The sequence below is a fragment of the Neofelis nebulosa genome, chromosome 11, assembly GCF_028018385.1.
Source record: "Neofelis nebulosa isolate mNeoNeb1 chromosome 11, mNeoNeb1.pri, whole genome shotgun sequence".
NCBI lineage: Eukaryota > Metazoa > Chordata > Mammalia > Carnivora > Felidae > Neofelis > Neofelis nebulosa.
Genome location: NC_080792.1, coordinates 14,006,291 through 14,032,465, shown reverse-complemented (window position 1 = coordinate 14,032,465; position 26,175 = coordinate 14,006,291). Strand labels below are relative to the sequence as shown.

Below are 26,175 nucleotides of genomic sequence, written 5' to 3'. Positions count from 1 at the left end.
GCAGCTGGTTTCTCCAGAGGGAGTGATCCTAGAGAGAGAGCAAGGAGGAGATTAGATGCCCTTTACGACCTGGTTTCAGAAGTTGCTTCACTTTTGCCACATTCTCTTCGTTAGAAGCCAGTCACTAAGTACTGTCCACATGCAAGAGGAGTGGAGTTAAGACTCCTCTCTTGAGGGGAAGAGTTTAAAAGAATTTTATGGAGTCTTTTTAAGCCACTGCAATGATAGACGTGGTTATATATTTCGCAAAGGCATGTAATTGGCAACAGCCAAATTTGTACTTACTTCTCTGCTGTTTCAACGGTCTTAGAGTTAAAACAGGTGTGTCTGTTACTCTGTAGATGTTCCTGAAAATTTTCCTGTTCTCCACAATTGTAAATGAGAAATAAAAGTTTACGGGAAAATGCAGTTGGAAGGGGGTAGGGCTCTAAGTTCATGCATCTTTATAACCAAAATACTAACAAAAGTAACGATGGGGCTGCAGGAGCTAACCCAGGCAGCCCAGGCAGGCTGGAAGTTGAGTTGCCTTAAGGAATATTAAAAATGCACAGTAACAGAGCAGTAGTAATGCTGCCTTGTGGGTGCAGAGACGGTGTATTTACTGTGGGTTTTTCCCTTTGCTGTTGAAAGTTAGAATTCTACCAATCTGGCTCCTTTTGCCTAGAGTAAATCTTTATGAACCAACATAATACAGCATGTTAAAATGACACCAGTCCTCTATTTACAATCATATGAGCTCATTGGTATTAATGAATCACATACTGTAGCAGAACCGTAGTTTCCCTTAAATGAATAAATACTTTGAATCATGTATTTAGTAAAATTCTCTGCCGGTAGATGAAACTGAAGTAGACTGCAGTAAACGTTGCTGTGGTCAGGTCTCTATCTCAGCTTGAAATACTTGCTTTTGCTGTCTATCTTTCCTCCTGCGTCATGTAAGAAATGCCTTAAACCTGCAGGGAATTAGAGTAACATTTCTAAAGTAAAAGTTTTCACGACCGATCCAACTTTGAATTGGCAGGCATTGGTCACTTGGTGTTGTCAATATTTATTGGAGCATGGGACAGTTGGAATTCCTCCGAAATGAGAAGTTTGAGAGTTGGCAGAGAGAGAGAAAATAATTCCTATGTCATAGAATAAAGAAGTCTGACGCAAAGGAGGGTGCACGTGGCTGATTGCCTAGGTGTAGAGTCTTATTCATCTCCATATTCCCCGGAGCCCTGTTTGGTACACAGCAAGTCCCGAGGGCGTGTGTGATCTGGAACACCCAGGGAGGGAGCAGACAACAAGGATATTGAAATTCACTCAGAACAAGACAAGGAGGGGTTTGATTCAGGCTGGGATGTTTAGGGCTTTCCAAGGACAGACTGATCTTACCATTAGGCTCCAAGACTATTCAGGCACTTTGGGAATTTTTCTAACTAGAGAATAAAAAACCTATCTCTGTTGATGTGTTCTTTCTCTCTCTCTCTCTCTCTCTCTCTCTCTCTCTCTCTCTCTCTATATATATATATATATATATATATATATATATATATATATATATATATAATCTCCGGGATATATAGTCCACTCTATCTGGTGATTTGTTCTGGGACTTTCTGTAGGATTTTTATGGAGTTGGGAGAATTGAAGGGCTGACTTTATGTACCCCTGTTGTCTTTTTCATTAATTTCTACTCACAGATCTACATGAATGTGACAGGTTAACATGTGTCCTCGAAGCCATTCTCAGATGGGGCTAAATAAAATGTCCCCTTTGCATTCATTAGTCTGTATGTAGGCTTGTGTGTGTGTGTGTGTGTGTGTGCCCATGCACACACACGTGTGCATATTTAGATCAGATCTCTCGTTAGCCTGTGTTACTTTATTGCATTTGTGGAGATTGGAGTTTTGAAATCTAGTAATCTTGCGCTTCTTTCCGACAGGAAATGTCTGTCATGTAGAAAGGAGCTCTTAGCCTGGGAGTCTGAGCGTTTTCTTTCTGGGTGTAAATGAACTAGTACAGAAGGGGACAAGCGACTGACTGTGGTCTGATCCATCATTGGCAGCCTTTGGCAAGTCGTGTCTGATGTGAAGTCTCCTGGGCTTCCTATCTCTTTGTGGGGCATTAGCATCTGGTGACTGAACAATTCAGCGGGGCCCTCAGCTCCCTTGCGGGTGGCAGCTGTGTAGTTGTTTGCTGGGCACCAAGTTTAAATAGCTGAACCACTGTTACACTCCATGCTGGCCCGGCCCCAGCAAAATTATGTAGTGTGCAGTATCTATTTTATAAAACATTCTGATGTACCGGGAGAAAGAGGAAGTGAAATTCAAACCTGCTGGTTTTGTTATTTCTGCCCAAAGGTATGTATTGGGATGGTTCCAACACGCTGGATCTCTTGAGATCTATTTTTGGTGCTGGTGCTCTTTTCGTTTCCTTCTCCAGTAGGTATTAGACATCTACCAAAACTACTTGGTATTTATGTTAGTTCTTAATATTCATAAGAATATAATGTCTCTTGAATATGTTTCTTCTGCTAGCCTTTGGCAACTAGGCAAATTTCCAAGTAAATAGAACACTTCTGGCTTGGGTCCTATGCAAGGACACATGTCTCTCATTAATTTATTTCTGAGAGTGGGTTTCGGTCCTCTTTGATACTATACATTCAATGTCTACAACTGGCAATGTTTTTCTCCTTGTTTATAACGCTGTGACACGTGAGTCACAGGAGTTCTCCCATCTAGTTGATGGGACTTGTCTGCAAGTCATTCTGCCAGATTCATTTCCAGCTTGGAAATAAAGACTCTTAAGATCTTTCCCAGTGCCCTCTTTGTCTCTGAGGCTCAGTGCATCTCCCTGTGTCTCTGTCTTCCTGAGGCACAAGAGGCACCACTCACCAACCTTCATAGAATTGGCATTAAGTCTGTCTTTGAGGACTTAACCATTGCCACCAAGTAGTATTTTCTTATTAGAAAAGTTACTTATTTTCCATCTCCTTAATAGTACGTGTACATTGAGTCAGTGTAGAAGGAAGAATGTCATCAGTTAATTTCATTACAACAGATTAGTTTCATTAAATGCCAAATCTTGAAGGTTATTTTCCTATCTTGGTCTGTAATGTTTTCTTCCAAGTGTACTGAAATTAACTCGAGCCATTTATAAAAATCTTGAAGTCATCCCTTTTTTAAATGTAAACAAAAATGGTGGAGGATATAGAAGAAAATAACACTTGGGTTGTAACAGAGGAGTTAAAATGGTCGTTTCCTTGGGTTTTAAGGAAAAAGCTCTTCTTCGCCCAAAATTAAAATGCACGTGTGAAGTAGATGTGGTAGTTCTTACCATAGTTGTATTACTGCACATTTCAGACTCTCTCGATTATAAATTAGGTCGTTGCCCATAATTATTCTCTGTGGTCCAGGTGGTTTATCTGGTATGCCAACGAGATGAAAACTCATTTCTTTGGACTCAGATGTTTGCGTGTTTGTTTCAGGAAAACCCCACAGCACTGGTGGCTCTGAACGGATTCAGCTCTCAGGAATGTATAACGTCCGTAAAGGCAAAATGCAGTTGCCGGTGAACCGATGGGCCAGACGCCAAGTCATCCTGTGTGGGACCTGCCTGATGGTGTCATCTGTGAAAGACAGCTGGGCCGGAAAGATGCATGTTCTGCCTCTCATTGGTGGAAAAGTAAGTTTAAAATGAACAAAATGCTAACGGGTTCCCCAGTGTTATTAAGCTCACTTTGAGCCATTTCTGTAATACGGGGTCCATGGTTTTCACTCATCTGAGGTCTTACTCAATTCCTGTTTTGCTCCACCAGTGGGCATTGTTGAATGGTGGAGTTGTGGAAAATGGCCACGCATCGGCTCACGCGAGGCCCTGGTGACGATCACTTTATTGGTACATGCATCTTATTTACAGACCTGAAACAGAGCAACTAAAAGTCAGTGTTATATTTTAGGCTACAGATGAGAAGTTATTCTTTATTAGCAGACGTCTCTTGATATCTTGAGTGTATCTTGTGTCGGATAGAATAATGATCCTTAAGTCCAGGGCTTAAGGATCATTCAAGCATTCTTACCAAAGGTTAGACTCTTTCTCTCTTGCATGAATCTTTGATCCAACTTTGCCCTACCTCTCTGTTTATTTTTGTTTAGTGACCAGTGAAGTTAGCATTTTTTAGTTTATCAGTTTAGCCATTCATAATTTTTGAAATTGAAATGTTACCTTGTTTCAGAGAAGAGCTGTGATATGGCTGATAGTTATTCCCAACATTGCTAGCTGCTTTTCTTTGGGCATGTCAATTATTTTATTCCTATCATTTATGAAATAGAACCAAATTGCTTGGGAAAATGTTACATTCTTTTTTTTTGCCATGTCAATTTATTAATTCCCAAGTGTTGGTAGATGTATCATTACCATAATTATATGTTAGTATTTCCTGATTTTTAAATGATAGGATAATCTTTTAATAAATGGGAAGGCAAATTTGGATGAAGAAAAGGGTGTGTGAAAATTGGGGGCATATTAAGCAAATATTTTCTTTACTGTTTTCTTCCCTGAATGGGCATGGGAAAGACGGCAGAACGTGGAGGATATAAATAGAGGGGAAAATAAAACACCACTTTTGTTGAAGTGAACTTTTTAAAATTGGCAAATATTTGATCTGTTTATTCCAGGGATTAGGAATGAATTAGGTAAAATCAGATGTGTGCAGTAGTAAATGCCGTTATTATTCACTTGCTATGTAGCAAATTCATTCTTCATTCATAATTTAAAGTAGTCTCTCCTTATGTGAATAGCCCATGTCAGTTCCCTACCCGCCCCTCTGCTATTAGACAGTCTAATCCTAAGAAGACTAATACTTGATCATTTTAAAAAGATTCTGGCCAGGCTGCAAGGTACATTTAGATCTATTTCAGTCATCTATTTTGAAGCCATTACTTAACTTTTGTCTGAGCATTGGAGAGTTACTGGTGTCTTAGTACTGAAGATTTTGTCCTTTGGATTGAATTCTGAAAAATTGGTCATCATTACTACTCCAATAGGTCATCATTAAAAATGCATATTTGATGTTTGATGCCCTGTTAGGTCAACAGTCTATTTCTTTCTTCTCTATGATGTTAGGTGTTTGCTTAGGCAAATTTAATGTAACTATTTATTAAATAACCTCTGTGGGGAAGCCACTTTGCTTGGTGCCCCAGAAATACCAAGATGGATAAGTCATCATCCCTGCCTTTGAATTGCTTATAATTTACTATCCGGAGATGAAGGATGGACGCAATAAAATCTGCTCTAAGAGAGATGCAAAAAAGTAGTGCAGAGAGATTACATTTTGTTCTGGGGGAATCGGGGAATTCTGTGATGAAGGAGGTAGCAATTATGGTGGAACTTGAAGGGTGAAAAATCTTTTGACATATGAAGGAGATGGCCAGAAAGATTATTGTGCTCGGAGAAGCTGAGGCAGGAAAGCAGTGGAATGTTCAGATAAGGTTCAGAAGATCAAGTTATAATTAGCATTTTCATTCAGGGCTAGAGACTTGTCTTGTTTCCCAGGCCTATTATTGGATGGACTTGTACCATTGAATGAATTGAAATGGCTTCCTTTTCTCACAGACAAACCTTGTAAAACCTGTTTTGTACTATGCCTTTAAAAATAATTGAGTATGTCGAAAAACAGTCTTTTAAAACCTGTTGACCGAGTTAGGGAAAAATAACTCACTCTTTGCCGTCTGAGTTTTCATTAATGTGTATCTGTTCCTTTTTTCATTCTGCTCATTCCGTTTTATTCTGTTAAAGGAAAAGCTAAGAGTAAATGGAAGGTTTTTGGTTTTGTTTTTAAAATATTTATGAAGCAGAGCTAGAAATGAAGTGTGAGATAGATTGGCCATAACCTAGCAATAATTGCTGATAAATCAAACACAACACTACTTGAGCATGATCATTAATTCACATTTTCAAATGTCGAATTCCAAATATAAGGCTAAATGAAGCACTCTTAAAATTTCATTATTGGGGAAAATTATTTAATAGATAAGTTTCTATTCATTGTGCAAGTATTACATTATATTTAATTTATCCTGTAGAATTTAACATCAGTTTTTAGATGTAACATTTTAATATTTTACTTAATATTTGTTAAATTATGATGCATAATAAATTGAATAACCATTTACCTACCACTATTCAGTTTAGGAATCACAGCCATATAAACACCAATGTTTTCTACCTGTGTTCTCTTTACATCTGCCCCACTGGGATCCCCCAACCCCAAAGGTATCCACCCATTGTCCTAGAATATGTATTCATCATTTTCTTTTTTAAAATAAGTTTTATGATGTAACTATGTTTTGCTTGTTTTTGATCTGAATAAAATTGGTATCATACCATGTGTGGGCTTCTGTGATTGAATTTTTTCACTCAGTATTATGTTTCATAATAAGATTCTATGTTGCTTTCTGTATGTGGTTTTCATTTCTGTATAACATTTCCCTCTGTAAGTGTTCTAAATTTTCATAATTTCTTAAGTAATTTTCCTGTTGGACATTGGGTTGCTTCTAGTTTTTTGTCATTATAAATGATTTTGCCAAAATGGGCTTATGTTGATATGCCTCCTGGTACACAAGTAGTTGTTCTAGGACAGTAGTTCTCAGAGGTACTGTGCCCAAAGGGGACATTGGATAATATGTTGCAAGTGTTTTGATTGTGAAGTGATTGAACAGTCAACGTATCAGTTGATGTAAGCTAAATTATGCTATGGTGACAAATCCCCCCCAGATGTCAGTGACTTAAATTTTCTCATTCCACTAAACGTTCACTATAGATTAGTAGAGATTTCTTTTTTCACATAACTGTACAGGGACCCAGCCTGCTCTGCTCCCTTATAACATTTGGAACATGCAACCTTCCTTTGGTGCTTAAGCAAGGGAAGAGGTAACTGGAGAGTCATAAACTGGCTTTTGTATATTTGGATGCAGAAGTGACGCATGCCACTTCTGCTCGTGGCTCATTGGCCAGAAGTAGTCACATGACTTCACCTTGACTGCGGCAAGTCTGGGAAACGTGGAAAGTAGAGTGTTTGGTTGATACCAATATATTTGGTGCAAGGGGACACTATCGGCCTTTACAGGGCAGGGGCTCAGTGAAACAAAAGTCACACGAAGTATTAGACAGTCCTGCACAATGTACAATGAATTGTTTAATTCAAAATCCTTAAAATAAATTACTTCCTTGAGAAATACTGCTCTTAGATACACATTTAGGGGTGCAGTTCCTGGACTATAGGGCATATGCACATGCTACAAGATGATGTCAGATTGCTTTTCACAGTTGTTGTACCATTTCACACTCACATCAGTGTACAAGTGTTCCTGTTTCTCTGCATCTTCACCAAACCTTATGGAGGTATAATCGACAGACATTAAACTGCACATTTTGATGATAATTTGATAACAGTATAGCTAGCTAAACACACCCATTCAACCATCACCACAGTGAATAAGAATGATCATATCACCCCTGAAAGTTTCCTTGTGCTCCTTTTATCCCCCTTCCTTCCACTCTTTTCCTCATCCTCCAGAAATCACTGGTCTAATTTCTGTCTATATTGATTAGCTTAAATCCCATTAAAAAATATTTTGTCTTTAGTGTATAGAAATACAGCTGACTTTTGAGTATTGATTTTATATTCAGCCACTTGGCTAAATTTTCTTATTTATTCTAATATACTGTCTATAGAATCTTTGGAGTGTACTATGTAGCTAATCATGTAATATTCAAATAATGACAATTTTTTTCTTCTTTAATACATATTTGTGTCTTACTGTAATGGCCAGGACTCTAGTATAGTATTGAGTAGAAACAGTAGATACTTGTCTTCTCAGTGATCTTAAAGAGAGTGGTATATCATCATTAACACTGAAGTTTGCCTTAGATGTTTGATAAATACACTTTGTCAGCTTGAGTTGTTATTTGTGTTCTTAGTTTGCTGGGAGTTTTTATCATGAATGATGAATGGGTGGTGAATGTTACCAAATGCTTTTTCTGCAGCTGTGGGGATGATCATATGGTCGTCTCCTCCTCCTCCTCCTCCTCCTCCTCCTCCTCCTCCTCCTCCTCCTCCTCCTTCTCCTCCTTCTCCTTCTTTTTTTAATGTTTATTTATTTTATTTTTGAGAGAGACAGAGACAGGATGCTAGTGGGTTAGGGGCAGAGAGAGAGGGAGACGCAGAGTCCAAAGCTGGCTCTAGGCTCCGAGCTATCAGCACAGAGCCCAACATGGGGCTCGAACCCACGAGCTGTGAGATCATGATCTGAGCCAAAGTCGGACACTTAACCAACTGAGCCACCCAGGCGCCCCTGGTTTTCTTCTTTAATTTGTTAATATGATTAACGATTTTATAGTTCCAATAATGTTAAATCATCTTGCCTTTCCTGAGGTAAACCCAATTTGTTTTTGATATAGTTTTTTTCCTTCTGTATTTCTGGATTGTGATGCAACATTTTATTCAAGATAAGTGTTCATAACTGAGACTCGCCTATAATTTTTTTTTTCTGTTACTACTCTGATCTGTTTTTGGTTATAGAATAATTTGTGGTATTTTTCTTCATTTTTTGTTGGGTGGATGAGTTTGCACAAATTTGGAATGTTCTCTTTCTTGGAACTTTGATAGAATTCATCTATAAAATGATATGGGCCTGATATTTCTTGAGAAAAAGTTTGTTTATTCAGTTTCTTAAATGATTATAGGACTATGTAGGCCTTCGGGTTTTTTTTTTTTCTTTCTTGATTTAGTGTTAGTAAAATATATTTTTCTGAGATTTTGCCACAGAATTGTTTATAATGTTCTTTTTAATCTCTGCTTAATCTGTAGGCCTATCTCTCTTTTCATTATTAATGTTATTTATGTCTGTCTTCAGCTGATATCATGAACTAATATCTGTTGACATTTACTTTGTTATTAGCCTTTTCAAAGAACCAGTATTTTGTTAATGTTCATGTTCTCTGTTGTATATTTGGTTTTCATGACATTAATTTCTGCTTTTTGATGTCACCTTTATTCTGGCTTGAATTTATTCAGTTTTTGGTTTGGTATTTTTCCCCCTAAGTTCTTGAGACATGTATCAATCAAAATAATTTTCTGCCTTCTTTTCTAATTTGAGTATTTAAAATTATAAATGTTCCCTATGTACTGCTTTTGTTGCATTCCATAAATTTTGATATGTATTTTTTTAATGGTTCAATTCTAAGACTATCTAAATTTCTATTATGTTTTGTTTTTTTTTTTTTTTACTTAGTTTTTTGGAAGTGTGTTACTAGTTTTCTAAGTACACTTGGATTTTATTTTATTTTTTTTTAATTTTTTTTTAATGTCTTTATTTATTTTTGAGACAGAGAAAGAGCATGAACAGGGGAGGGGCAGAGAGAGAGGGAGGCACAGAATCCAAAGCAAGCTCCAGGCTCTGAGCTGTCAGCACAGAGCCCGACGCGGGGCTCAAACTCACAGACTGTGAGATCATGACCTGAGCTGAAGTCGGACGCTTAACCGACTGAGCCACCCAGACACCCCAGTACACTTGGATTTTAAATGGAATTTTTATTATTGCCATCTAACTTTTAATTGCCTTTTGGTCCCAGAACATAGTCTGTGATACTGATCTTTTTGAAAATTCTTTACTCTTTATGACTTGTGATCAGTTTTGTAACTGCAGCATAGGAGCTTGTGGAATACCATGTTACTTTATTGTCTGGACTTTTCCTGCTTAGGAAGCATTTACTGGGAGTGGAAATTTGATTTGACTGTATCGCTGCCTTATTAGGACTTGAAAGTTCTTATGGTAGAGTTTTCTTTCATGTTAAACTCAACCTCACGTTAAATTTTTAAAAACTTAACACGCTTGAAGACCTCTTTTTAAAAAAGGTTGTAATGCAGACTAATACAAAAGTCGCTCAAAGTAAAAATCCTTCTGCAGTAAAAATCCTTAAGTCTTAAGTAAAACTCCTCCCAAAGGAAGGAAGAACCCCAGCAGCCTATTGTGAGGATATAGAAAGATAAGAAAGGGCCTCTGTTCCAATCTAAACAGGAAGAAGAGAATTTCACTACTGTGGGGAAATCTAAAGAAGATAAAACTCCCCATTTTCGATTTCCTTGTAATTCAAGTTGGTTAGTCAGACTCGGGAACTTACGTGTTTTAAGTATTAAGAGGAACATATATGGGGAAAGATGCAAATCTGTGTAGGCTCACTGACCTAAGGTATGGTTAATGAACTATGTAAATGGTCTGCTTTCCTGATGTGTTTTTGTCTCTGTTTTTATAGGTAGAAGAAGTGAAAAAGCACCAGCACTGTTTAGCATTTAGCTCCTCTGGACCCCAAAGCCAGACTTACTACATTTGTTTTGATACATTCACAGAGTATTTAAGGTGGCTTCGACAAGTCTCCAAGGTAAGTGCTTACCCAAGAATATTTTTCAACCTCTAGCTGGCTAGAGTTGCTTTCTGCTTTACCCAGTTCCAGAGTATAGTATTATACTTAATATTTTTTTTAGTTTTCTGAAAGCTCATTTTGGCTGAAAAGTAGCCAACTGAAAAATTTTTAAATTGTGCTTCATTTGCTGGGTTCTGTTTATCCCTTAAAAAAAAAAAAAAAAAAAAAAAAAAAGAAGAACTCAGTGGGTAGACTGGCATTACTATCTTAATGTTGTAGATAAAGAACGTAGACTAAGAATATTTAAGGGACTGGCCCAGGGTCAGACAACTGCAAAACCACAAAATACCCAGAGAAGTGTTACAAATTTCCCCTCTTCCTCTATTTTTTCATTTAAGTGGTTTAATCTGTGCCACTCCCTTTCACCTGTCCAACTTCTGGCTTTCAAATGGCTTAATTTCTTTTCACATCGTCATTTTCTTGACTGTTTAATAGTCTCCTACTTAAATGAGATCACCATGACCTCTGAAACAGTATACCTGTGTGTGTGTGTGTGTGTGTGTGTGTGTGTGTGTGTGTGTGTGTAATGGAAGCCAGAATAAATGCTGGTATTTCAGGTACTCTGTGTGAAGATGATTTTTACATCACATTTATAGAATTATGTGTAAAATGGGTGGGTTGCAGTACTTTGTGCCTTGGTTTTGGGTGTGTTTATGAAATGATGAAACCTCTCTTGGGTGTAGAAACATTACACTGGAATTTGCTTTCATATTTTTTAATTTATAATCCAGTTTGCTATCCAAGTTCAGTGTGATCCCAACTGCTGTATGATGTAATTGTTTATCAAGTGAATGAATAGGGAATAACTTTGTCAACAGTTAACAGAAAATTCGAGAATAATGTCTAGAAAGACTTCTTGAAATACTGGCTACATGTGAATTGTCAAGTAAAAGCTATGTTCTCTGATGACGCAATGCACTTAAGAACATTAGTGCTTCCTCCTTTTAGAGAAGAAGCGATGGGCAGAATGTAGATTGATAGGGACTCAGAAGATTCTCCCAACCTGGTTGGCCAGTGGAGGTTCTAATTGCATAGGGCAGCATCCTGCTAGAGAAAATGGGAGGGATGACGCTTCTTTCGGCATGCCTGTAGAATTAATGTGCTATTAGAGGCAATGAATACATCTGCATGGTCGTTTTAAAATTACTTTTGTGGTCGCAAATGTGAGGAGACAAATATTAAATAATACTGTGCTTTTACATTTAAATGGTTACATGGGTTCAAAGCAGCAAGTCAACGGCCTACACTCTGTTTTATTCGGAATAAAATGCCAAACTGTGGTCAAAGTACATTGAATTTTTTTTCTGTATGGAGATGTTGATTGATGGACGTGTTTATTTTAAATGTTTATTTTTGAGAGAGAGCCCATGTGCACGCGTGGGGGTGGGGCGGCGTGGAGACGGGGTCGAGAGCAGGCTCTGTGCTGGCAGCAGTGAGCGAGATGTGGGGCTTGAACTCGTGAACTGTGAGATCGTGACCTGAGCCACCCAGGCACCCTGAGATGTTGATTTTTTTAAATAAACTTGTATTTTGGAATAACTTTCTATTTAGCGAAAAGTTATACAGATAGTACAGGGAGTTTCCATGTGGCCCCACCCAGTTTCCCAGAGATCTTACGTTACCATGACAGAGTTGTCAAAACTAAGAAACCAACATTAACACATTACTCTGATCTAAACTTCAAAATTTATTTGGATTTTACTGGCTTTTTCATTAGTGTTTTTTACTAGCATTTTTCATTCTCCTGTCCCAGGATTTAGTCCAGAGTACCACATTTCATTTGATTGTCATGTCTCCTTTTTCTCCTCTGGTCTGTGGCAGTTTTTCAGTCTTTCGGTGGTTCATATGACCTTGACACTTTTGAAGAGTGTTGGTCAGGTATTGCCTATAATGTCCTATGTGGAGATGCTTTGACCTTTTAAACCAAATGCAGTGTCATAGTCAGCTGCTTTACATTCTTTTTGGAACAAGTCAGAGGTATAAATTCTTAAACATGGATAAGGATGTGAGTAAACAGGTAAATTATCAAGGTTACCAATGACAATTGTTTTGATTAAAACAATAATAACAAAAAGATTAATAGGTATTGAGTTTAATTAACATCCACCCAACTGATAAGTCACTGTTCTAAAGATAGCCAGCATTTATGAAGCACCTTCTGTATGTCAAGTATGTGTTTTATGCACTGGGATATATAGCAATGAACAAGTCTAATTCCTCTCTCTCGGTAGCACTTACATTGGGGAAACAGCTGATAAATAAGCAAACAGACAAGAAAGAAAACATCAAATAATCACAGAGCTATAATACAAGTTATAATGACAAAGAATGATGAAGAATAACTTTTTTTTTTAATGTTTATTTATTTATTTTGAGAGTGTGTGCACATGAGCAGGAGAGGGGCAGAGAGAGGGGGAGAGAGAGAATCCCGAGCAGGCTCTATGCTGTTAACTCAGAGCCCCACGTGGGACTTGATCCCATGAACTGTGAGATCATGACCTGAGCCGAAATCAAGGGTCGGACTCTTACTTCCTAAGCCTCCAAGGCGCCCCTAAACTGGAACTTCAATGAAAAGAAGTATCCAATTATTTGAAGACCTGGTGGGAGGAGCTTTCCAGGTAGTTGGAAAAGATGGTGTGAAAGTCCTAATACTAGAAAAAGGGACATGAAGTCAGGGAAGGCAGGGATTTTAGGTTACAAAACAGGGTAAAGACTCTGGATTATATGATTGGCATAATGGCAAGCCATTTGAAAGACTTCTCTTTCAGAAAGTTACATAATCTGACACTGGCTGCTGTGTAGTGAATGGATTATGGAGGACAAGAAGAGAAGCAAGGGGTGGGGTCTGACTGGCAGGAGGCTCTTGTGGTATTTTCCAGGTAAGAGGTGAAAGGAGAGATGGAGAGAAGTGGATAGATGCATTTTGGGATGTGTTTTGAAGATTGAGAGACAGGATTACTGATAATTACATGCAAAGCATGAGGAAAATTTGGGGATAAAAAAATGCCTTCTAGGTTCTTGGTTTGAATTGCTAGGTAAATTGTAGACTCATTCAGAAACCACAGCACTAATTAGACTATATATGCACCTTTAAAGCAATGGCAAAATACAGTTTTTAACCTCGAAGAGTTTGTTTCTAGAGAGACAGCAAAGAAGTGAAATGAAAGAGGGTAGATTATGAAATGCCTCTTAGAAGAGGTGTGGAAATTGTTGATTTCTAACTGGCAGCTGGAAATGTCATATGTTTGACTCTTTGCTGTTGCTGGGTGGCTGACATGCCGTCTTCATAGGATAGTGTATTTGTAACAAGGTACTGTCTCTGATTATCCAAACCATGAATAGATGCACCCATCAGGACTCTCATAGGAGAGGTGGGGGTTGGGGGAGGATTGTGGCCCAGGATACATGATGGTGGCAGGGTGAAGTGTTGGTGTGAGTCTTCCTCTTCCACTGATTACTACATTGCCATCAGAAAGTGTTTGATATGTAATGTAGCTACAAGAGAAGATAATTCACAAGCATATCCACCCACAACAAGACTCAGCTTACATCTCACACAACTGTCTGTGAGTGCTTCCAGGAGGGTGGGGGGGGGGGTGGAATTTAATTACCTTAAGTTACTAGTGTTAACAAGTAGTTAACTAGTAGTTAACTGGTATTAACTAGAATGAATTTGAATTAGAACCTTAACCTCCTTTCCTTTCAGAAAGGCTCTCAGTGTTTGGAGAAGTCAAATGGTGTGGGAGTAAGGAATTTAGGTTTCAAACTAAGGTAGACTCGGGTTCCACCATTCACGGACTCTGTCACTGTAAGTTTCTAAATTTTAGGCTTTCTCATTTGATAAAGGGATTAGCAATAGTACCTCCTAGGGCTTACGTCAGAGGTGGACATGATAGTCTTATACCAACACATAGTAATTCTAACTTTGTGTGTGTGTGTGTGTGTATGAGAGTGACTGACTAAATACAGAAATAAAATAATTTTATGGCCATCATTCCTGCTGTTACCATTGATTGGCCAATCTTTTTTTTTTTTTTTAAGTTTATTTATTGATTTTTGTGAGAGGGTGAGTGAGCAAGCAGGGGAGGGGCAGAGAGAGAGAATCCCAAGCAGGTCCCATGCTGTCAGCACTGAGCACAACATGGGTCTCGAACCCACAAACTGCGAGATGATGACACAAGCTGAGACCAAGAGTTGGGTGCTTAACTCACTGAGCCACCCAGGTGCCCCCCCAGACAATCTTTTTATTTAAAAAAAAATCTTTTTTAATGTTTATTTTTGAGAGAGAGAGACAGAGTGTGAGTGGGGGAGGCGCAGAGAGAACGGGACACACAGAATCCGAAGCAGGCTCTAGGCTCTGAGCTGTAAGCACAGAGCCCAACGTGGGGCTCAGATTCACAAACTGCGAGATCATGACCTGAGCCGAAGTTGAACGCTTAACTAACTGAACCACCCAGGCGCCCCCAGACAATCTTTTTAAAGTATTATTTGTTTTTATGTATATTTTAAGGAGATAAAGACACACATATGCTTGCTTTATCTGAACAAAGGACCTTCCGCTGTTCTTGACAACCACAGGAGCCTTTTGGGGTTAACACAATTGAGGATGGCAGACATCGGAAAGAGAGATTTCTTCCTGAAAAGTCAGGGGTCAGGGACAAAGGGCAGAACATCTTAGTAAATGCAGATTTTAGATGCAGTGTCTTTCCTTTCTCTAGTCTTACAAACCAGATACACGTTTTTAGAAGTTGTTAGGGTTAGTGAATGGAAGGAGAAGTCAGTTGTAAGGGGCTGGTTGAAGAGGGTAGGTATTATAGAAGAAATCAGTGTGAGAACCCCCTATTCGGATATGAATTGCATGTAAGACAGGGCCATGCTCTTCTTTAAGCTTCGAATGTGGAGGAGAGTCCTGTGAGCATATCTTCTGCTTTAATTCAGCATCCTGGGAGAGTAGGTTGGGGCTGCTGGAAGAAGGATGATGCAGAAGCTCGATCCGTTGGGGCATATGTGCTTGTGGGGAATTTGGCATGGTCAAGGGTGACTCTCATAATGGAGGTTGTGAGAGGTATTGCTCATGTCCGGAGGTATTAGGAAGTTCTACAGCTTAGTCATGTTCAGGGTTACTATGGAGATTTTCTTCTTTTTCTTTTCTTTTCTTTTTTCTTATTCAGAAACAAAGCCTTCACAGAATGGATTGTCTTTACATCCTGATGTTTAAATGAGATTCATTTTGAGAAGGATATGAAAGAAAAACAAACCAAGAACAGAAAGAAATATCTGCATTTCTGATTTTTTTAAAAATGTTTATTGATTTGTTTTGAGAGAGAGTGAGAGACAGCAGAGGAGGGACAGAGAGAGGAAGAGCGAGAATCCCAAGCAGTGTCCATGCAGTCAGCACAGACCCTGATGTGGGGCTCGATCCCACCAACCGTGAGATCATGACCTCGGCCAAAATTAACCGAGCCTCCCAGGCGCCCCCCCATCGTAACCATTTCTAAGTGTCCAGCTCAGTGGTAGTAAGTCCATTCACATTGTTGTGCAGCCATCGCCACCATCCGTTTCCAGAATTTTTCCCATCTTGCGACATTGAAACTGTACCCGTTATGACCTGAGCCAACATCAAGAGTCAGATGCTTAACCGACTGAGCCACCCACGTACCCCAAGTTTCTGAGTTTTAATGACCATCCTCACCTCAGTCTGAGTAGGAGGACAAAGAGAACCAATTCCAGTGATTTTTAAATTAAAATGAATTAGATAATTAATTTAAAAGGAAAATTCTTTATTTTCACCTTATGCTTCTGGATCTTAGCTAAAAGAGACATATTCATCTTTGTTCTAATTTGTTTGATTTGGGGAACATTTATAAAAGATTATTAATTAGAAATGTTCTACCAAGATAGGCCCTTATATACTTAATATTTTTAAAACTTAGCACTTGGTATTTCTTGCAAAAAGAACACCCAAGACAGTCCCAATAGAGTTTTTATTTGGGGTGGGTGTTAGCAGCAGATACCATGAAGAAAACGACTCCTTTGGGAGGATGACAATATTGATTGTAAAATCATCCCTAAGATATTAATGCACAACGTGCTTTAAAAATTCAGTAAACATCCTGTTGTAACATCCTGTTGTATGCAGTGTAAAGAAAGGGCTCTGTTTGCTCAGCATGGGTACACGTAGCCAGCACGTTTTCTGAGTGGGGAGAAGGCTGAAGGGTGGTAGCTGAGGGAAGAATAGGAATTTGGAAGAGCTCCTGTGAAATGTACGAGTGACATTGCAGAAATGCTGACCTTGATGCCCATCTCTGTGGCCCGCTTTTTGGAGCATGTTAGTTTTAGACATGTTGATTAATCCTGTGACTTCTTTTCAAAGTTAGTTTCTATACACATCTACAGCCTAAGCATACTAACTCTTTAATTATGCCGTAGTCACTTCTGCAACACTGTTCCACCTTAAAGTCTGTTTCTCCATTTCAAGGAAGATTTTGAAAAGGGGGATTCAGATCACTGATTTGGTGGTGTTCGTGAATGTGTTTTTTACTTTTTATTATGGAAAATGTCAAATATTTAGAAGTAGAGACAATAGTAGAGTAACACCCACATACCTGTGACCCAGATTCCACAATTATCAATCGTGACCACTTGTGTTGCATGTGTATGTTATATGGTCCATCGCTATAAATTCATGCCCCATAAGGGCCCAAGTGTCTCTCCTTGTCAGTGGCTAGCAGTTGCCAGTGACTATGGCTATCACAGTCCCTCTCTCTCCTATCCTTCTTCCACCGTGAACCATAGTATTTTAATTCTAGGCCTCTTGTTTTTCTTTTCTTTAAGTCACTGTGGTGAACCTTTGGTTCCTTGATATGTTGGGTTCACTCTTAATATGCATGGTGTAGGCAAGTCGGGGCCACACGTCATGCTGAATTAAAGATGACAAGAAGTGATGAGTAAATATATCACCCTTTAAATAAAAATAACGTATATGGTGAATCACAAATGAACTTTTTCTTTCACGTGCTTAAAGGGAATGTTTTATTGTCTGGGTTTCACTCAAAGAATACTTCATTAACTACTTGAGTCAGATTACTCTAGTGTAATGGGATTAAGGTTTCCAGTATGGAGATTTGTGTCATGAGACCTAGCTGCAAGGAGCCCTATAAGAGTAGTCACCTTGTACACACCATCTGAAGTGTAGGTTAGGGGATGTGCTGCTTTTTTGTCCTCATGATTTGCCACCTTTCTTTTAGGGATGTAACTGTAGTTGCTTCCATTGGGATCATAATGGTAAGAGGCTTTGTTCTCAGTACGGTTCTGCTAAGGAGTCCAGGGCTTAACGGCATGTTTTTGGAAACTCTCACTTCACATTTTATGCCCATTTTTTAGATAGAGCATTTAGGGCCATTTGACCAAGAATAATTTAGTAGATGTGTGGTAGAATCTTAAGTGAAACCAAGTGACATGGGTTTTAGTTTCTAATATGTCCCTGCATCCCACGGAGATTGCTCTCATACAAACTCTGTAGTGAAGAGATGAGAAAAGTTTGGAAATCCAATATATGAGCTATTTGGGTACAGGAAGTCTTCAAGGAGGTAATGGGCAAATTGAGTTTTGAAGGACGAATAAGAGTTCACCACAAAGACAACAGGGAAGGGCATTAAATTTTTTTTTTAACGTTTATCTTTGAGAGAGAGAGAGACACAGAGTGTGAGTGGGGGAGGGGCAGAGAGAGAGGGAGACACAGAATCTCAAGCAGGATCCAGACTGAGGTGTCAGCACAGAGACCAACACGGGGCTCGAACTCACAAACCGTGAAATCACGACCTGAGCTGAAGTTGGACGCTTAACCGACTGAGCCACCCAAGGGAAGGGCATATAAAGGAGAGGTATAAATGGGGCATCTGCATGGCTCGGTTGGTTGAGCATCCAACTCTTGATTTTGGCTCAGGTCATGATCCCAGGGTCGTGGGATCGAGCCTGGTGTCAGGCTCCTTGCAGAATGTAGAACCAGCTTAGGATTCTGTCTCTCTGTCTCCCTCTACCCCTCTCCCCCACTTGAACTAACTCTCTCTCTCTCTCTCTCTCTCTCTCTCTCTCTCTCTCTCTCTCTCAAATTAAAAAACAAAAACAAGGAGAGGTGTCAAGTATGTACAAAGGCACAACTGTGTAAAATGTGAAAATGTAGCCATATCTCAGGTGTCTGACAGTGTGAAAAAGGGAAAGAAACAGAAGCTAGATAAAGTAAAAAAAAAAGTGCTGGTCAGTCTGCCTTGTTTCCTGCTAGTTCCATGTCGTTTCCTGGGGAAATTGATTATGAGTTATTAAATATTATAACTAACTTTCCAACATAGTAATGGATTTGTTACATAAAAGTTCACATTTTTCAATCTTTCTTTATTATAGATATGATGAGCAGCAGTTTATGACATTGGGGAACTTAGAAATTCTGCTTTGAATTTAAGCTGAGGGTGAAATATTTTGGGTGCCATTAAATTTTGATTTTGCAATACATAATACTGTGATGAAGTTAGTAAAAATATTAAACTTATCTCTTTGTGGTTATAAATATGCTTCGTCTTATTTCCACATTGCTGATCCTGTCTATTCTTTTTTCTCCTGTGGCAACTATGGGTTCTGAATCCCAGCTAATATATTCCTAAAGAAGGGCTTTTTTTCTCTTGAGTTCTGAGTCGTTTCAGTTTAAAGCCATTTAATTTTATTTTCTCCAAAGTTTTATAATCCAGTTTTGTACGAGCCAAAAAATACCTAGTTTGCTGACCATATCATAACAACAAAAGAGGCATACTTTTGCTGCTGGCTTATACATTTAGCAGTTTAAACTGATCCTGTGTTCCCATCTTGCCTGCTCATGTCTTCTCACCCCCTTCCGCTTGTTTTCCTAGCTCTGTTGGAGTTGTCACCTGCTCTGGGAGATACTGGGAGGGAGGGACGAGAGAATGCCACCCTTTCTTTATGCTGGGCACCCACTTTTTTTCTAGGCTCTACTTCTAGGTCAGGACCTCTGCAAACAGAAGAGGTATGTTCCTCATGTGGATTTTATCTGTATATTGTTCTTACCTTCAATAAAAGACACTCTAGGTTTCAAGTGAGGAGCTAACAGGTGTGTTTTTAAGTTACAACGTATTATTTTAAGATTGGGAAGGGCACTTGCAAGGTAGTCACCAAAAAAGGCAATATTACTTGTTGTCATTTTCTGGAATAATTACCTTAACCATTATTTGGTATTTTCTTTGAAAGCGTTCTTTAGTTTTACCTTAAATTGTAGTCATCGTGAAGTGCTCTTAGTTCAGAGACTTAGAATTTAAGATTAGAAAAGGACCTTATCGATTCCCAGACTTCCTTCCCTCCTAAAAACCGTCTCTAGTGTTTCAGAGACCTGTAGTGTCTGACCAGACAGTTCTTCCTTGAAAGTGAGCTGAAGTCTTTATTCCTGTGGCTGCAACACAGTAATCCAGTTTTGCTGTTGGGCACAACACCAGATCTGCTCTCTCACCTGTTTGATAACCTCTGAATATTGAAGTTATCATGATTTCTGTGCCCTCCCCTACCCCTTAGCAGTCTGTTTTTAGGACGAACCTCTCTGGTAAATGAGAAAAGTTCCTCTCTCACTTGGTTCTCCGGTCCCTTCTTTAGCTTCCTTGTGGGTGTTATCTGTTGATATGCGTACTTACAGATACCAGCTGATGAGCACGGAGTATGTGATATTTTCCTTGCTTTAGACATTATATACAACGTGAATTAGCTATTCATTTATGAGGTCAACACCAAAATAAAAAGAATTTTTGTTTATTTATTTTGTTAATAAGATCATTTAGGGGTGCCTGGGTGGCTCAGTCCGTTAAGTGTCCGACTTCGGCTCAGATCATGATCTTGTGGTTCGTGGGTTTAAGCCCTGCGTCGGGCTCTGTGCTGACAGCTCAGAGCCTGGAGCCTGCTTCAGACTCTGTGTCTCCCTCTCTCTCTGCCCCTCCCCCACTGATGCTCGCATGCGCGTGCTTGCTCTCTCTCACTCGAAAATAAACATTAAACAATATTAAAAAAAAAAAAAACCACTTAGCCTACTGAATTGATCTAGTGGTGACCACAATAATGCAAATAGTAACAACTAACATTTTGATAACTGTTTCTATGTGCCAAGTACTCTTCTAGATGCTTTATAGTAGCCTTATGAGGTCTTTTACTCATTACATCTCTAGGATGTCACTGGGCTTTACAGTGAGCGCTGGTAACTCTTGATATACTGTCACATCCCCATTTTGCAGATGAGGGAACTGAGCTATAACGTATCCAGCACTGCTTTGTGCAGGAAGTTCTGCTCCCTGGCTCTTTTTTCTTTAAATGTACTCCCAATGTTTTACAGTGGCCTGAGGGGACAAAACAAATCAAGACTCAAATGACAGCCGAAATTTGTTGAAAATATCAAAGGGAAGTACTTCACGTACACAGTTGTCAGCAGAATCCAGACAGCTCAGGGGTCGAATAAAAGGTGGTTTGTCAGGCAGCGTGTTGAATGGCTTGTGCTGCTAGGGACACAAGCATAGGCTCTGTGCACTGATCGTTGACCTTCTTAAGTGACGATCAAGAGATATTTAAGAAATCTTGATTCAGATGCTTTCTGAATCACCCAAGGCAGATTACATTGATATGGTATTGACGAGGCTACTTGTCTAATTCTTCAAAAACCTGTCAAGTATTGCTATATTAGGAATTTACCATATATGATCAACCACATCTCTCTCTCTGGTCATGTTATATTATTTTTTAACCTTTTTTTCCTCACTTGTTAATTTTTTTTTATTTTTAAGAGACAGAGAGAAACAGAGCACAAGCAGGGGTAGGGCAGAGAGGGAGACACAGAATCTGAAGCGGGCTCCAGGCTCGGAGCTGTCAGCACAGAGCCCGGCGTGGGGCTTGAACTCGGGAACGGTGAGATCGTGACCTGAGCTAAAGTAGGACACCCAAGCGACTGAGCCACCCAGGCGCCCCGGTCATGTTATGAAGTTAAGTCATCTGAATCTGAGTATTTAGAAAATACTCAAGAGTTTAGTTTCCATTACATATTTGCCTAGATTGGAATATCCCAGTATTTGTATTGAATTTCCTATAACTACTCTGAAGAGTTAAATTCTTCTACCCACTGGTCTGGTTTATAATTTCATAAAGTAGGGAATAGTGGAGTAATTAGAAAAATGTCATTGACCTCTCCATGTTAAATATACCGAGCCTTGTATGTTAGACTTGGAACTTAAAATACAAAACAAGTAGCTAATTTCTGATAGTAGAATCATTTAAGTATGCATTTATGTTACTACTTTTTCCAGAAAGTTAGAATTTAAGTATTTTTGTGGTTGGCTGTCTTTTCCCCGTGGTCAGGGAGATGCCACTTTCTCAGGTGGCCTCTTTCTAAAGGGACTGTTTACACCTAGTTTGCCAATAAGGAAATGAGGAAGGAACTCTGAGTTCAGATTTGCTCCCCACCCAAGCCAAGCCCTGTTTTTCTGTTGTTACTCAGAAACACAATGGGGTTTGTGTGTGCGGAGGGGAGATAACTGCCTGAGTGACACGGGGCCGTCCTGGGAGGCTGACCGTGCGTCTCCTCAGAGCCTCGGAGTCTTTGGCCTCTGCTTCTGGCTCCCAGAAAGGTAGTGCAGGCCGTGCCGTGAGCTCCCCGGACGGATGCCGTGGTTCTGTCCGCTCTTGGTGGTGATGGGCGAGTCTCTGCCCACGCGCCTGGGAGACCTGTCCACTTGGTCAGGGGAGGGGGATGTGGGTGTTGGGGTTGTGGCGGGAGCTCTGAGGTTTGCATTTTCGGCTCTGTGTGCTCTCATCACACTACCGTGCACACCTCCTCTAATGACAGTTGTGTAGGTGTCTGCGTCTCAAGAGACCAAGCTTTTGAAGACACAGAGCACGTCCCTCCAGGACCGGGTGTGGTGCCTGGTTCATAACGGCAACTGATAACCACATGGGGAAGGATTCCCCGGCCCCCCCCCCGTCTCCTCCACTCCCCTGGCAGAGAGCGGGCGGGAGCTGAGGCAGAGCTCTTGTTCCACATTTCTTGGTGTTCTTTTTTCTATATTGTGAGAGCCTGGCGCTTTAGTAGTGCTTTAACAAAATTGGCACCGTGGTATGCTCCTATTAGTGAGTGTTAATGGCTCGTTGTTTATTATTAACTGTTAGATTTTATTAATGTACCAAAGTTTTCTCCATCTGTTAAACGCATCTTGTAAAACGGTAGTGTTAGTACAGGATCAAGTAAAGAGATGTCACTGGGAAAAGGTCGGGTCAATTTAAGGCATTTCTTATATATTTGTAGAAAATTTTTTTAAAAGAAATGATCAATCGCATGTTGTAGAGCAGTGATGGTTTGAATTTTATTAATATTGGAAACTGGTTCGATATAAAGCGTTACAAAGTTATTGATGAGGATGAAAGTGAAAATAAGTTGCTCGAATGCTTAGCTAATAAAGACCAGTAAATGCCTGTCTGAGTTTAGGTTCTCCTACATCATGCCTTCCCAAAGCATCTTTAAGGGGGTGAAGATTAAATAAAACTAGGTCAGTTAAGAGGTTAAGAATTTTTTATAGAAGTGTAGTAAACTCCCCAGAGACCATCCCCGTAGCCAGGGCGTGGTTTTGCAGCCACTGGCGGCTCGGCCAGAGCAATTCGTGACTTATGATGCCAGTTTATAGCAGCCTTTTACTTTACAGCAGCAGAATTACTTCTGCTATTTCAGCTGCTTTGACCAAGCCTTTCAGGGTCATTTTGCTTCACTTTGAGCATGTTTGGCACATAATAAGGATAAATAGTACTCCACTAAAGTATAGTGGTAACGACAACAGAAAAAACTCCCATGACTGTTTTTCTGAACTTTCCCTTGCTAATAAAAGGTGTTCGCCCACTCCATGAACATCAAGAACAATGGGAATAATGCAGAGGACAGTCCTGTTGCAAGGGAGGATGATTATGGCAAAAGCTTAGTGAGGATAGGTTAGGATAGGAGAGAGATGTTAGTTTAGAAATACACCTCAGCTCCGAGCAGGGACTAATTTTGACAGAAGCGTCCTAAAGACTTGCCAAGAAACAGCCGAGGAAGGTGTTGAGCTGAGTAGCATGTTAGAAATATCTGGAAGCCCAGTAGGTAGCCTGAAAAGTTTGCTGTACATATTACCGTTTTTATGTTTGCCCTGCAGTGTTCTTTGGGGGAAATGGTTTGAGGGCCAAATTAACTTTTTTTCTTCACCACGCATGTTTACAAGTAACGTGGAAAAGACGACGACCTGAGAAGGTGGTTGATTTCATGTTTACTTTTAATGTGTCTTCTGGAGTGTGTAGGGTCGTGGGGGCAAATCCCATTTAATTCATCTTTAAAAAAAAACACTTTGTTTTATTTTAAGTTCATTTATTGTGAGTGAGAGAGAGAACGCATGTGCACGCGCACACAAGCGAGGGAGGGGCAGAGAGAGGGAGAGAGAATCCCAAGCAGACCTCTCACTGTCGGCGTGGAGCCTCGTGTGCGGCTCAGACTCACAGACCATGAGATCGTGACCTGAGCCGAAACCAAGAGCCAGTTGCTTAACCACCTGAGCCTCCCAGGCGCCCCTCTGACTCTATCATGCTTAGAAAATTGTCTTGCCGTTAATCCAGACTCGCACCCTTCTCCCTCTCCACGGTTACATTGAAGTAATCTTCGAAAACCTGACAACTTGGATCCCTTCACGTGTAGTTCGTGGACGGTCCGTGAGCCGCACACCTTCTGTAATTTTCTGCCTTGGTCTAATCGAGCCACATCTGTGTAACCGCTCGCCGCGGCAAGAAGAGTTGACCGTGCCGTAGCCCTTTCTTCGTCGTCAAGGTTTGTAGCACGTGTCGCTGTGGACGTTGGTCGGGGGATACTAGGTCTGCAGAGCCTCTCCTGATGTTTTTAAAATGAGAAAAGGGGTGTTATTTACGGCAGCTCGTTAAATTTGTCAGGGCAGGTATTTATTCCACTTCCGTGATGAGGGAGCCAAAGGACAGACAGGTGAAGTGACTTACCCCAGAGCCACATGGCTAGGAAGTGGTAGAATTGTTATGCCCTGAGTATTTTGAAGACTGTGCCCGGTGTCCTGTGTGTCACGTTGCTTGTGTCTCCTCTTTGTGTCTTCCACTGTCTTGATGTCAGGAGGTGCAATAGAAGTACAGTGGCTTTTGCCAAAAGGATTTTATACTCTAATTGTGAGTTCCTTTGAGGACCCTTTCCATGACAAAGCTTTGAGGCGATTTCTGCTTCTGCCTGTTCCTTTCACTTTCTTTCCAAATTTCTGTAACCCTTTAAACTTTTCCTGTCTCCTTTTAAAATACAGTTAGGTGCTCACCAGGTGGCCTCACCGCTGCCCAGGCGGACAAGCTGTGTAGATAGGAGTGGGCAGAGCCCGTGGTCAAAACGAATGGTGCCCCCCACCCCCCAGAGCTTCACCCCTTCCTTCCCTAGAGGTTGCTTGTGGTCCGCAGATGGTCTCTGCTTCTCTTCCGGAGGACTGTCTCCTGTCACTGCCGTTCCTGAGGCTTAAGATTATCCTAGGGATGACATCTGATCCTCTTCGGTCAAAGGAGTTATGCTATTGTTTTACCAGGAGCGTCCTAAGTACAGGCCCCCATTCAGACTCGGGTTCTGCTGCCGCTTTACCCGTGTGACCACGGGCACACTCTGTGCCTCAGTTTTACCTTAATCTTTGAAATGAGGATAAACCATTACTGTACTGAGTTGTTGTAAAGATGACATATGATGTCTGCAGCAGCTAAAAGAGTACCTCTCACAGCTGAAGCACCCCCAAATGGTCGATGTTATTCTTGTTTTCACTACTTTAGAAAAAGAGTAGGGGCACCTGGGTGGCTCAGTCAGTTAAGCGGCCGACTTCAGCTCAGGTCATGATCTCATGGCTTGTGAGTTCGAGCCCCACATCAGGCTCTGTGCTGACAGCTGGGAACCGGGAGCCTCTTCGGATTCTGTGTCTCCCTCTCTCTCTGCCCCGCCCCTGCTCACTCTCTGTCTCTGTCTCTCTCTCTCTCTGTCTCTCTCAAAAATAAACATTAAAAAAAAAGAGAAAGTAATAAAAGGCTACTTGCTCCGAGGTGTATCCAGGTGGCTTTTTGATTTATTACTGATTTAGGTCTTTCTTGTGAAGGATCTTAGTTTTAATAGGTGCTATGTGTGTGGGTAGTTCAGCTGGTAGTTTTTTCATTTGGGGTTCAAGCAGAACCTCTTGGTGGCATGGTCTTTATGTGCCCAGGCTGGTCTGGGTGCAGACACTTATGTTTCCCCTTTGTTGCAGGGACCAGGCAAAGGTGCAACTCGTGGTAGCTTTTGAGGTCACCCCGGCAGCCCCCTGCCCAGCTGCCTCATTTCTGTTCTTGATACAGCTGTTCCCAGCTCCGCCACGGCTCCCACAGACTGCTCGTGTTTGTGGCAGCCTTGCTATTGCGGTTTCTTCCCCCTTGTTTCCAGCAGCAACAGCTTGTGGTCCAGAATGAGGAAAGGAATCAAATCCCACTTGACATTTAATCGTTATCTTTAGTTGCCCAAAGAGTATTTAGTGTGATGCTTCAGTCGAATCAGAATTTGTCCTCTTCAAAGTAGTCTGTCTCCGTGTGAAAGAATACACGAGGTGGGTTAGATGTGAGCTGGTGATGAAGGAAGGGCTACAAAGT

General features: G+C 40.4%; 1 protein-coding gene across 1 annotated transcript in view; it reads left to right on the top strand.

The window, feature by feature from the left end:
• PHLPP1 (PH domain and leucine rich repeat protein phosphatase 1) overlaps positions 1-26,175 on the top strand; it is a 214,558-nt gene that overhangs the window by 101,381 nt on the left and 87,002 nt on the right. Inside the window, exons 2-3 of the mRNA XM_058691881.1 lie at positions 3,473-3,669; positions 10,300-10,425. Coding sequence (XP_058547864.1) covers positions 3,473-3,669; positions 10,300-10,425 — 323 coding nt within the window. The remainder of the gene's footprint in view (positions 1-3,472; positions 3,670-10,299; positions 10,426-26,175) is intronic.